This window comes from Coregonus clupeaformis, chromosome 30 (genome assembly GCF_020615455.1).
Source record: "Coregonus clupeaformis isolate EN_2021a chromosome 30, ASM2061545v1, whole genome shotgun sequence".
Lineage (NCBI taxonomy): Eukaryota > Metazoa > Chordata > Actinopteri > Salmoniformes > Salmonidae > Coregonus > Coregonus clupeaformis.
This window is the reverse complement of record NC_059221.1, coordinates 29,342,416-29,355,815: the sequence shown is the minus strand read 5'-3', so window position 1 is coordinate 29,355,815 and position 13,400 is coordinate 29,342,416. Positions and strand designations below refer to the sequence as shown.

Genomic DNA, 13,400 nt, shown 5'->3' with positions numbered 1-13,400 from the left:
ATCGTCTCTCTCCTTTTCTGTAACAGTTTATTTTCTTACGTTTAGCTCTTCTCTTGAATTACCAACAAGTATGGATTAAATTCAAAAACACAACAGAAGAATGAAATCAACATTCTATCCCTCTGTCTTTTTCTCTAAGCCAATTAGTGCAGTATTGGTGTGGTGGTATATGTTTGCTGTTGACATTGATTATACTGTGCAACACACAGTTGTAACATTGGAATACACACACATACAGTGTAATGAAGATACAGTACTTCCAGAATATCCTTCTATGTCCATTCTTACCCAGTGCAACTGGCTGTGCATCCCTGTGTTTAAGTGTCTACATCATAGTAAGGTAATTCTCTGTCTGTGTGTTCCCTCAGCCTTTGCAGAGTTGCAGACAGACATCCATGAGCTGACCCAGGAGCTGGACGGAGCGGGCATCCCCTTCCTTGAGTACAGGACCTATGCCATGCGTGTCCTCTTCCCTGGCATCGAAGATCACCCCGTGCTCAAGGAGATGGAGGTACGGGTCAAGGAGGTACACCACCACTGCCACCGCAGCATGTAGAATAGAATATCTACACCACTATCTATACTAATCTGTATCTATATCTATATCTAATACCCCACACTCTGCATGTTAGAGGAAACCTTTGACTCACCAAAATCCCATGTCACAGCCCGGGAAGGTACAGAGAACTGTATGTATGTAGCATGATATCATTTCATACAGGCTATCATTAAGCCAATGAAATGGTCATATGATATGGCTATAATCATTTCATATACAGTATCTTCACGTAGGAGCTTCTCTCTCGTCATGTATCAATGTCATTACATATATTTCAAATATGCTACTAGATCCCACCTGGTTCAGCATGAAATATATGCAAATGCCTGTCAGAATACAGTGTAGAGACTCTCTACCTCCCCTCCCTGTCAACCACATGCTCTTCTAAAGGGGAGGTATCGGGGAGGGATTACATCTTTATTGTTATATCCGTATTTCTTTTCCACTGAATTTCCCCTCGGGTGCCAGGCGTAATCAAGTGTCCATACACACGGCTCAATCCCTTATTGCTCTGTGTAGCTGCTCTCCCCAAAGCAACCTACAGTACCCATGCTGCTCCCCCAGAGGACCCAGAATTTCATTTAGCTCCACTGAGGAAAATTGAGGCACTTTATTAGGCCGTGTAGTGGAAGGAAGAGAGATTCTGTGAAGTCAGAGCGCATGGTGTATGGTACGGCGGTCCTCGATTGGCTACAGGACTAGATGTGTTTCAGAGTTATGAGGTCAGATGAGGATCATGGGAGGCATGCGGGCGGGGGGATGGAGCCAGGCGATTGGCTAATGGAGGAGGAAGTGTTTTTTCATAAAGACAGAGACAGTACTTTGATTTGATTTTCCTTTTATTAACACGTACTGGGTGTTGTTTAGGCATAACATTATGCCGTAAGCCTTGCAGAATATACTAGATGTTTGTCTCCCTTTTTATTAAGAGACACTACCCTTGTTTTTCTGAGCAGTAGCACTGCCTTGTCTATGTGAGAGAGTTAGAGTGAAGGATTGTGGGTCAGGTCTAGAGGGGGCCGTAGCATTGCTGATGAGAAGTGACAGATGCCAGCCTATGGAACAAGCTTCTGTCACCCAGCCACCCTCGGACACACAGCACTGCACAGGTCCTCTCCTTTCTACGCCCCAGTGCATCCCCCCTTCCTTTTCCTCCTCCCTCCTTCCTTTCTGTTTTCTCCTGTGCTCAGCTGACGACTTAGGGCAAATTGATCATAAGACATTTTAAGAAACATCTCCTAAGATCGAATGCACTGTACTTGTGCTCGTGACAATAAACTTGAAACTTGAAAATGCACTGCAGGCTTTAAAAGCAGCTACGGTCATGAATGTAAATCTAACAATGGCCTCATAGGCCAAGATGTCAGGTCTTGCATACATTACATAGCCATGCTCTAAATAATGCTTAGATCAGTTATTGTTGTGTTATTGACATTAGTCTTACTCCATGTATTTACATTATACCATTTACATTAGCCCTACCCCACATAAAAAACAGTTTACTATAGAATACTACAGTACTTACTAGAATTATGTAGTAAACTGTAGTATACTGTAGAATACTATAGTAAATACTACAGTATCCTACAGACTACAAAAACACTACAGTAAATACTACAGTAATGTCCGCAAAAACACTACAGTCCGCAAAAACACTACAGTAAATACTACAGTAATATTACAAAAACGCTACTGTCCGCAAAAACACTACAGTAATTACTATAGTATATTCTACAGTATTTAATTTGCCTATACCCTGCCCATTCCCTTCCCCATAATCCCAATTTGTGCCACCAATAAGTGAGAAACCTACATGCCCAAGTATAGATGATATATTGTGTTCCCTACAGGTTATAGAAAAGAGCAAAAGCTCTGAACTATCCATTCAGACCTCAGTCCTACCAACCTACAGGTTATGAAAAATTTGCTCTTTGAGATTTTTGTCCAGTAGGTTTCCTAAAGGAGAAATCCCAAACTCCTATGTCAAAGATCCCCCCCCCCCCCCAAAAAAAGACTACACTAAATACTACAGTAATGTCCGCAAAACCAATAAAGTAAATAACACAGTATACTACAGTTTGCAAAAACAGTACAGTAATTACTATAGTATAGACTACAGTTGTTTTTTACTATGGTATTTATACTAAAGTCAACTGTAAATACTATAGTATTTAAACTTTAAGTATTTTTTTATCTGGGGTACTCCACATATTTACATTACATTTACAACACATGTAAGTGACAGCCAGTCCCATGGTCTGATAAGGGGATGTCATGTTGTTTCCTGATAGGTCCAGGCCAACCAGGAGAAGGCCTTGACCCTGTTCGGCCAGCTACTCACCAAGAAGCACTTCCTGTTGACGTTCATCCGCACCCTGGAGGCGCAGCGCTCCTTCTCCATGCGTGACCGCGGCAATGTGGCGTCGCTCATCATGACAGCGCTGCAGGGGGAGATGGAGTACGCCACAGGGGTTCTCAAACAGCTTCTCTCTGACCTCATCGACAAGAACCTGGAGAGCAAGAACCACCCCAAGCTGCTACTGCGCCGGTGAGACGGACACATTCACACACTTGTCCAATGACACATTCACACAATCACCCACTCACACATACGTCTGCTGACACACTCACTCACACATTTGTTGTATCACACATTTCTTAACACACTGACTTGTGTACAACTGTTTAATAAATCATATTACTCTTACATACAGTGCATTCGGAAAGTATTCAGACCCTTTGACTTTTCCCACATTATGTTACGTTACAGCCTTATTCTAATAATGATTAAATTAATTGTTTTCCTCATCAATCCACACACAATACCCCATAATGACAAAGCGAAACAGGTTTTTAGAAATGTTTGCAAATGTATAAAAAAAAAAAAAAACTGAAATACCTTATTTACATAAGTATTCAGACCCTTTTCTATGAGACTCGAAATTGAGCTCAGGTGCATCCTGTTTCTATTGATCATCCTTGAGATATTTCTACAACTTGATTGGAGTCCACCTGTGGTAAATTCCATTGATTGGACATGATTTGTAAAGGCACACACCTGTCTATATAAGGTCCCACAGTTCACAGTGCATGTCAGAGCAAAAACCAAGCCATGAGGTCGAATGAATTGTCCGTAGAGCTTCGTGACAGGATTGTGTCGAGGCACAGATCTGGGGAAGCGTACCAAAAAATGTATGCAGCATTGAAGGTCCCCAAGAACACGGTGGCCTCCATCGTTCTTAAATGGAAGACGTTTGGAACCACCAAGACTCTTCTTAGAACTGGCCGCCCGGCCAAACTGAGCAATCGGGGGAGAAGGGCCTTGGTCACTCTGACAGAGAAGGGCCTTGGTCACTCTGACAGTTCCTCTGTGGAGATGGGAGAACCTTCCAGAAGGACAACCATCTTTGCAGCACTCCACCAATCAGTCCTTTATGGTAAAGTGGCCAGACGGAAGCCACTCCTCAGAAAAAGGCACATGACAGCCTGCTTGGAGTTTGCCAAAAGGCACCTAAAGGACTCTCAGACCATGAGAAAAAATATGATCTGGTCTGATGAAACCAAGAGTGAACTCTTTGGCCTAAATGCCAAGCGTCACGTCTGGAGGAAACCTTGCACCATCCCTACGGTGAAGCATGCTGGTGGCAGCATCATGCTTTGGGGATGTTTTTCAGTGGCAGGGACTGGGAGACTAATAAGGATCGAAGGAAAGATGAACGGAGCAAAGTACAGAGAGATCCATGATGAAAACCTTCTCCAGAGCGCTCAGGACCTCAGACTGGGGCGAAGGTTCACCTTCCAACAGGACAATGACCCTAAGCACACTGCCAAGACAACGCAGGAGTGGCTTCGGGACAAGTCTCTGAATGTGCTTGAGTGGCCCAGCCAGAGCCCGGACTTGAAGCCAATCGAACATCTCTGGAGAGACCTGAAAATAGCTCCCCATTCAAACTGACAGAGCTTGAGAGGATCTGCAGAGAAGAATGGGAGAGACTCCCGAAATACAGGTGTGCCAAGCTTGTAGCGTCATACCCAAGAAGAATCGAGGCTGTAACCACTGCCAAAGGTGCTTCAACAAAGTACTGAGTAAAGGGTCTGAATACTTATGTAAATGTGATATTTCCGTTTGTTTAATTTTTTATATATTTGCAACAATTTCCCAATTTTTTTTTTGCTTTGTCATTATGGGGTATTGTGTGTAGATTGATGAGGGAAAACAACTATTCTATCCATTTTAGAATAAGGCTGTAACGTACAAAATGTGGAAAAAGTACATATTGTATTTCCCTATTCTCTCAAACCATATAGCCATTGGTGTAGTGGAGGGTAAACGCAAGTAAACACAGTTTAGCCACCTTTTTGTTGCCCAACAGTTAACAATTTTTGCAGAAAAAGTCATTCAAAATATAGGGAGCGTTACTTTTTTCACCGTGACCGCCGATCAGGGTTTACACAATAATTTTTTTAACACTACATCACTATATATAGCCAAACCAAGATGGAGGACTTAAACCCAAACAAATGGCCAAATCAAAGTCTTAGTTAAAGATGCACTGTGCTGAAATCGCTCCGCCATTCCCTGGTTGCAAAAATTATAATAGTTCGCCTAATTTCAGCTTATGTGACAAAACAAGCAAGTACAGTGTAAAGAATCATTGTACCATCTAAACCGCTGAATTTTTTTTTTTCCATAACCAAAAATATTGTATTTTCAGCTGTTTGAAGTTGGTGTACAAAACCGAACGTAAAAGACGCAAAAACTAAACTTAAGCACGAGAAGCATAGAAATAGCTCACAGAACAGATCTACCACTTCTTTGACTTGCTTTCAATGAGAATGACAGATCTATAACTCATATTTCTATGTGAATTTGGTCAGGTTGCCCAAAAAGTTACATATTGCAGCTTTAGGGGTGTTTTGTAGAAGTTTTCTTCCTATCACCCCTCCTCCCTGTGCCGCCTTTTAATATAGATTAACTAGATAATTAAGGAGAGAAAGTAGCTTTTCTAGCCGCTGTAGGGGGAGGAGAAAGGGGAAACGGAAAAGGAGCATGCTGTTTGCCCAGGTTTCCTCTCTGGATATTAGGATAAATAAATTGCAGTAGATTTTAATTGCTCCTCGTCTGGGGGACATTTCAGGGGTCTTTGTTCGTTAGGCAACAGGTTTATGATTAACGAGAGAAGTTACCCAATTATGATAATTGTCTGTTTTTAATGAAGATTGGTTGTTTGCTTTGAGAATAAAGTATTTGTTTTAAGACCTTTTTCCACTTATGGAAGTATCAGTATTAGATTTATTCCTAGTTAGTTTTGAGGTATAGCTGCAATTTCTTCTAGTTGATTATTTACTTCTAGTTGATTATTGAACTATCATGTCTTATTTAGCCTCCTCTTGCCTTACATTTCTCTGTTAGAACGGAGTCTGTTGCTGAGAAGATGCTGACCAACTGGTTCACTTTTCTCTTGTACAAGTTCCTAAAGGTAAGCCCACCATCAAAACACCAAACTTAGCTCTGACCAGATGAGCTAGCAACCCCTCAACTCCACCACTCTCTCTCTTCTATCAATTGTGATTCGTTTTGTTTTCCCCCTTCCCTGTTTCTCATTATGGGTTAGGACACTATTAGTCTTTTAGTCTGTTTAAGGCTCCAACTAGAGACGTTTCTCTTTATTTCATTCGTTTGTTGCGTCATTATTTCTTTGACGGATATGTTCTAGCCTGCGGTCATTAGGAGCTGTGGGGGTGTGGCGTTCAACTGGTCCTTCTCTCTTCACTCTCCTCTCACTCTCCCTCACTCCCTCGTGGAAGAGTGTAAAATTACCCCCTAATGAAGCCGGGATGTGGAAATAAAGATAATTTCACAGACAAGCGTGCCGTGGTGAGGGGTAGGGAGTGATGTAAGCGTGTTCCCTATCGTTAGCAGCTGTCTGGTTAATTAGCGCAGATGCTAACGAGACGTTAACAGCATATGTAGGGAGAGAGAGGGAGAGTTTGTATTTGTATTTATTATGGATCCCCATTAGCTGTTGCCAAAATCCATGTGTACATGTGTGTATAGTGCGTATGTTATCGTGTGTTTGTATGCATGTGTCTATGTTTGTGTTGCTTCACAGTCCCTGCTGTTCCATAAGGTGTATTTTTATCTGTTTTTTAATTTTACTGCTGGCACGAGTTACTTGATGTGGAATAGAGTTCCATGTAGTCATAGCTCTATGTAGTGCTGTGCTCCTCCCATAGTCTGTTCTTGACTTGGGGACTGTGAAGAGACCTCTGGTGGCATGTCTTGTGGGGTATGCATGGGCTGCTGCATAGGAGTCAGGAGAGGACACTGGAGGTGGAGACTTAGCTAGCTTCTTGTCTCCATTCTCCCCCTCTCACAGTTAACTACCCACGGGCACAGACGTCAGTTCAACGTCTAGTTTTGATTTACATTTGGTTGGTTGTCAACTAACGTGAATTCAATGGGAAATCAACATGTCATTGGATTTAGGTGAAATTCCCTTACGTTGATTACTTTTTTCAAATCAAATCAGTTTTCTACGTTGATTCAACGTCATCACATTAAATGATGTGGAAACAATGTTGATTCAACCAGTTTATGCCCAGTGGGGATCTTCAGTCTCCTTGCCTGACGACTCAAACTGAATTATTCTGCTTCTTGTTCACTACATACTTCAGTCTGAGTCTGCCATCATCGTTGTTTGTGGTAATGTCAAAATGAGGGGGGTTGTACAAAACAAAGTAATCAGCGATTGGATCATCTCTAACCAATCAGTATATCAATGCCAATGATGAATTTTCGAAACACCGCTTTACCCATGTGTTTTCTGGCTCTGGCCCAACCCATCGGTTTCTGGGACCAATCAGAATGGTTAGAATGTGTTTGCGTTCTAGAAATCGTCAGGGATGTACTCAGATCCAAACTCTTTGCAGAGAAGACATTTCCCTGGTTAGTATATAGATAATCTTTGCTACTGCAGATATTTGGAAAAATATAGCTTTGGACAACTGCAAAAGTGTTGCTACAGCTCTCACAAACATTGCTGCCCTGAATTTAGCTGGGTAGAAGTAGAGGGACTACTTTCTGGAGGGCAATACCATGCCGACTCATGTGTTTACATGTGTGGGTGGGGTGGGGCTAAGGCTTAAGAGGGTATGCTGAATGGGTGTTAACAAAGAAGGCTCCTGAGTGGCGCAGTGGTCTAAGGCACTGCATCGCAGTGCTAACTGTGCCACTAGAGATCCTGGTTCGAATCCAGGCTCTGTCGCAGCCGGCCGCGACCGGGAGACTCATGGGCGGCGCACAATTGGCCCAGTGTCGTCCAGGGTAGGGGAGGGAATGGCCGGCAGGGATGTAGCTCAGTTGATAGAGCATGGCGTTTGCAACGCCAGGGTTGTGGGTTCGATTCCCACGGGGGGCCAGTATATATAAAAAAAATATGTATTCACTAACTGTAAGTCGCTCTGGATAAGAGCGTCTGCTAAATGACTAAAAATGTAAAAAAAAAGATCTCTCTAGGAAGTGTAAAAATCTCATCAAATTCTTTCAAAGGGCATTTTCTCCTACTTAAGTGGGATAAGCAGCATTACTTTCCCATGTTTCCTCCAACCATTTTGAAGCTCTGAATCTGTACTTTCATAAAATGCTAAAATAAGCAAATCACTTGCATTTGATATAAGCCTCAATAGAGAAATCTGGATACTTATGCATGTGCTTATTTCTCACCTTCCGCTTTAAAGATATCAACTTTTTGATTGCTGATAAATGGCGGAGAGAGGGTAAGAGGTAAGGAGTTTTGAGTGTGTTTTAAAGTGGGAGAGATAAATGCTATGCCTATCAAGCACTTAGAGTGATCTCTCTCTCTCTCTCTCTCTCTCTCTCTCTCTCTCTCTCTCTCTCTCTCTCTCTCTCTCTCTCTCTCTCTCTCTCTCTCTCTCTCTCTCTCTCTCTCTCTCTCTCTCTCTCTCTCCTACAGCCCATGCATTTCTAACATGGTGAAGGGCTTCCTAAGCACTTCCTCTCAATCGTTAACCTCGTATTAGTTTCAGCCTCAGCTGCCACCTGGCTGTCCTCTCTCTCACTCTGCTTTAAACTATTTCTCTTTTTAAGAGGGGTGAGTTTTTCTTGGGTCTGAGCTGGGGGTAATGACACTATTGATTGGCAAGTGCCCGTGATAGCGCAAACGCAGGAAACATTTATATTAGACCACCCTAGCGCTCTGTCGATTAGGCCAGTGAGAAGATACAGGAGAATAGCATTGCCTCATTGCCAACAAATGTCGTGTTAAATGCATACCTGTTAAGATATACACTGAGTGTACAAAACACCTGCTCTTTCCATGACATAGACTGACCAGGTGAATCCAGGTGAAAGCTATGATCCCTTATTGATGTCACCTGTTAAATCCTATTCAATCAGTGTAGATGAAGGGGAGGAGACAGGTTAAAGAAGGATTTCTAAGCCTTGAGACATGGATTGTGTATGTGTGTCATTCAGAGGGTGAATGGGCAAGACAAAAAGGGGTATAGTAGTAGGTGCCAGGCACACCGGTTCGAGTGTGTCAAGAACTGCAACGCTGCTGGGTTTTTCACGCTCAACAGTTTCCCGTGTGTATCAAGAATGGTCCACCACTCAAAGGACATCCAGCCAACTTGACACAACTGTGGAAAGCATTGGAGTCAACATGGGCCAGCATCCCTGTGGAATGATTTTGACACCTTGTAGTCCCATGCCCTGACAAATTGAGGCTGTTGTGAGGGCAATAGGGGGTGCAACTCAATATTAGGAAGGTGTTCTTAATGTTTTGTACACTCAGTGTAGATACATGTGGTTAAGCAATTGCATTGACTTTGTTCAATTTAATCCTAAAGGCCACTGGTCCCAAGCTTCAGCCCGTACCTCTCACTGATGGTCTGTGTCCCTGTCTCTAGGAGTGTGCTGGTGAGCCTCTGTTCATGCTGTACTGTGCCATGAAGCAGCAGATGGAGAAGGGGCCTATAGACTCTATCACAGGAGAGGCTCGCTACTCCCTCAGTGAGGACAAGCTCATCAGACAGCAGATCGACTACAAGACCCTGGTGAGTGCTGTCAACTAGAAATATTTTACAGGACGATGAGGATTTTTAATCAAATGTATGATTTACCTTTGAGAAGGCAGTGAGGTTTGTAGGATTTGTCATTACCTCAGTGACCCTAATTAGTGCTTGCTGCTTGAGTAGTCAATTCGAATAGCTGCAAATGCCAACTTATTTAACTGAACAGAGCTGAACCTAATTCTGCTCCCCTCCCTCCCCTGCCAGACTCTCCACTGTATGAACCCGGAGAACGAGAACGCCTCGGAGGTGACAGTGAAGGGGCTGAACTGTGACACCATCACCCAGGTGAAGGAGAAGCTGCTGGATGCTGTTTACAAGGGCAGCCCCTACTCCCAGAGACCCAAGGCTGGGGACATGGACCTGGGTAAGAAGACCAGTGCTTAGTGAGTGTGTGTGTGTGTGTTTGTGTTTACTGTGTGTCGGGGCTGCCTGCCTGCCTGTCTGCCTGCCTGTCTGCCTGCCTGTCTGTCTGTCTGCCTGTCTCCGCTCAATTCTCATCCTCATCTTCTCTTCACAGAGTGGCGTCAGGGCAGGATGGCCAGAATCATCCTTCAGGATGAGGATGTCACCACCAAGATCGATAATGACTGGAAACGCCTCAACACACTGGCCCACTATCAGGTGAGAGCAGAGGGCTGGGAGTGAGTGGGCTGGGGTTGCCATAGTGTGGTTATATCTATGCAAACAGACAGTGCATGGAGTGATTGACAAGACAACATTTACAAGACAGCCCTTTGTTTTTCAATCCTTTTAGGTGACGGACGGCTCAGTGATCGCTCTGGTGCCAAAGCAGAACTCGGCCTACAACATATCCAACTCCTCTACCTTCACAAAGTCTCTCAGCAGATATGGCGAGTCTCTCTTTCTCCTTTCTTTTTCCCTCAATCTCTCTCTCAATCTCTGTCTTTCCCTCTCTGTCTTTCTTGATAGTAAGCAAGATTTGACTCAGCCTCTCTGAATAGAGAGAACCATAAATCCACCAATATCAAGCCAACACCATTTAAGAGGCATTTCCACCATCTAGGAAATAACAGGCATTACATCAGACACCTCACTCCTCCTGCCAGAGACTGAAGACCAATAGCTAACACAGACACACCTCTGAACACAGCCTCAGCTGTACATCACAACAGTGTAACCAGCTCTCTGGCAAAAGCCTTTTTTCCGAGGGCTTTCACCTTTGTTGTTTTCCCTTCTCTCTCCTCAAGTGTGTCTGTGTGTTAAGGGGTTACGATAGCAACGCTGACAGGCCAGTGAAAGCCAGGCTGGTTTGTTAGTCCACAGAGAGAATAGCCAAGCCCTGGCTGTTGTAAGAGCAGACGTAAACGTCCACCACTCTCCCCCAGAAAACCAATGGACAGGAAATGTACAGGCACTCAAGCAGCAGTAGCAACAGCAGCAGTAGTAGCAGCCTCATTTTACATTTACATTTTACGTCATTTAGCAGACGCTTTTATCCAGAGCGACTTACAGTTAGTGCATACATTATTCTTTTTTATTTTCATACCCCATGGGAATCGAACCCACAACCCTGGCGTTGCAAACGCCATGCTCTACCAACTGAGCTACCTCCCTGCCGGCCATTCCCTCCCCTACCCTGGATGACGCTGGGCCAATTGTGCGCCGCCCTGTTGGTCTCCCGGTTGCGGCCGGCTACAGCAGAGCCTCATGATGAAAGTCCAATAGAAGTAGGAGTACTATTGGCTGCTGGGAGAGTGGCTACAGTGGAGAAAATGTTCTGGTGTGAACAAGCTGATACTGGGTTGACAAGGTCGTTGGCATGGAGACCAATCTTAGTCACACTGGTTCCGTTTTCGTTTCGGTCATCACTGGTTTTAACACCTCCACTAGAAATACAGTTGAAGTCGGAAGTTTACATACACTTAGGTTGGAGTCATTAAAACTCATTTTTCAACCACTCCACAAATTTCTTGTTAACAAACTATAGTTTTGGCAAGTCGGTTAGGACATCTACTTTGTGCATGACACAAGTAACTTTTCCAACAATTGTTTACAGATTATTTCACTTATAATTCACTATCACAATTCCAGTGGGTCAGAAGTTTACATACACTAAGTTGACTGTGCCTTTAAACAGCTTGGAAAATTCCAGAAAATGATGTCATGGCTTTAGAAGCTTCTGATAGGCTAATTGAAAATAATTTGAGTCAATTGGAGGTGTACCTGTGGATGTATTTCAAGGCCTACCTTCAAACTCAGTGCCTCTTTGCTTGACATCATGGGAAAACCAAAAGAAATCAGCCAAGACCTCAGAAAAAAATGTGTAGACCTCCAAAAGTCTGGTTCATCCTTGGGAGCAATTTCCAAACGCCTGAAGGTACCACGTTCATCTGTACAAACAATAGTACGCAAGTATAAACACCATGGGACCACGCAGCCGTCGTACCACTCAGGAAGGGGACGCATTCTGTCTCCTAGAGATGAACGTACTTTGGTGCGAAAAGTGCAAATAAATCCCAGAACAACAGCAAAGGACCTTGTGAAGATGCTGGAGGAAACAGGTACAAAAGTATCTATATCCACAGTAAAACGTGTCCTATATCTCTGTTTGGCCATAATGACCATCGTTATGTTTGGAGGAAAAAGGGGGTTGCTTGCAAGCCGAAGAACACCATCCCAACCGTGAAGCACGGGGGTGGCAGCATCATGCTGTGGGGGTGCTTTGCTGCAGGAGGGACTGGTGCACTTCACAAAATAGATGGCATCATGAGGAAAGAAAATGATGTGGATATATTGAAGCAACATCTCAAGACATCAGTCAGGAAGTTAAAGCTTGGTCGCAAATGGGTCTTCCAAATGGACAATGACCCCAAGCATACTTCCAAAGTTGTGGCAAAATGGCTTAAGGACAACAAAGTTAACGTATTGGAGTGGCCATCACAAAGCCCTGACCTCAATCCTATAGAAAATGTGTGGGCAGAACTGAAAAGGCGTGTGCGAGCAAGGAGGCCTTCAAACCTGACTCAGTTACACCAGCTCTGTCAGGAGGATGTCACGCCCTGACCTAGAGAACTCTTGTTGGTTGGGTCAGGGTGTGAGTTCAGTTTGAGATCTATGTTATGGTATTTCTATGTTGGATTCTAGTATTTGTATTTCTATGTTTCTATGTTTGGCCGGGTGTGATTCCCAATAAGAGGCAGCTGTCGCTCGTTGTCTCTGATTGGGGATCATACTTAGTTGTGGGATCTTGACTCGCGGTTGGCTTGTTGTTTTGTAGCCACTGTTTGAGCTTCACGTTTAGTTGTTTTGTTATTTTGTCAAGTGTTTATTCGTATTAATAAACATGTACGCATACCACGCTGCACCTTGGTCTGACCCGTCTCTCAACGATCGTGACAGAGGAATGGGCCAAAATTCACCCAACTTATTGTGGGAAGCTTGTGGAAGGCTACCCAAAACGTTTGATCGAAGTTAAACAATTTAAAGGCAATGCTACCGAATACTAATTGCGTGTATGTAAACTTCTGACCCACTGGGAATGTGATGAAAGAAATAAAAGCTGAAATAAATCATTCTCGCTGCTATTATTCTGACATTTCACATTCTTAAAATAAAGTGGGGATTCTAACTGACCTAAAACAGGGAATTCTTACTAGGATTAAATGTCAGGAATTGTGAAAAACTGAGTTTAAATGTATTTGGCTAAGGTGTATGTAAACTTCCGACTTCAACTGTATGTGTAGCAGGAGTTAGTCTCGGTGTTTAAATACTACAGGGCCCATAT

General features: G+C 43.5%; 1 protein-coding gene across 1 annotated transcript in view; it reads left to right on the top strand.

The window, feature by feature from the left end:
- The window catches only part of LOC121545588 (plexin-A1), a 241,020-nt gene that overhangs the window by 218,004 nt on the left and 9,616 nt on the right, over positions 1–13,400 (top strand). Inside the window, exons 21-27 of the mRNA XM_041856243.2 lie at positions 369–526; positions 2,851–3,107; positions 5,973–6,039; positions 9,491–9,637; positions 9,860–10,019; positions 10,173–10,276; positions 10,410–10,506. Coding sequence (XP_041712177.1) covers positions 369–526; positions 2,851–3,107; positions 5,973–6,039; positions 9,491–9,637; positions 9,860–10,019; positions 10,173–10,276; positions 10,410–10,506 — 990 coding nt within the window. The remainder of the gene's footprint in view (positions 1–368; positions 527–2,850; positions 3,108–5,972; positions 6,040–9,490; positions 9,638–9,859; positions 10,020–10,172; positions 10,277–10,409; positions 10,507–13,400) is intronic.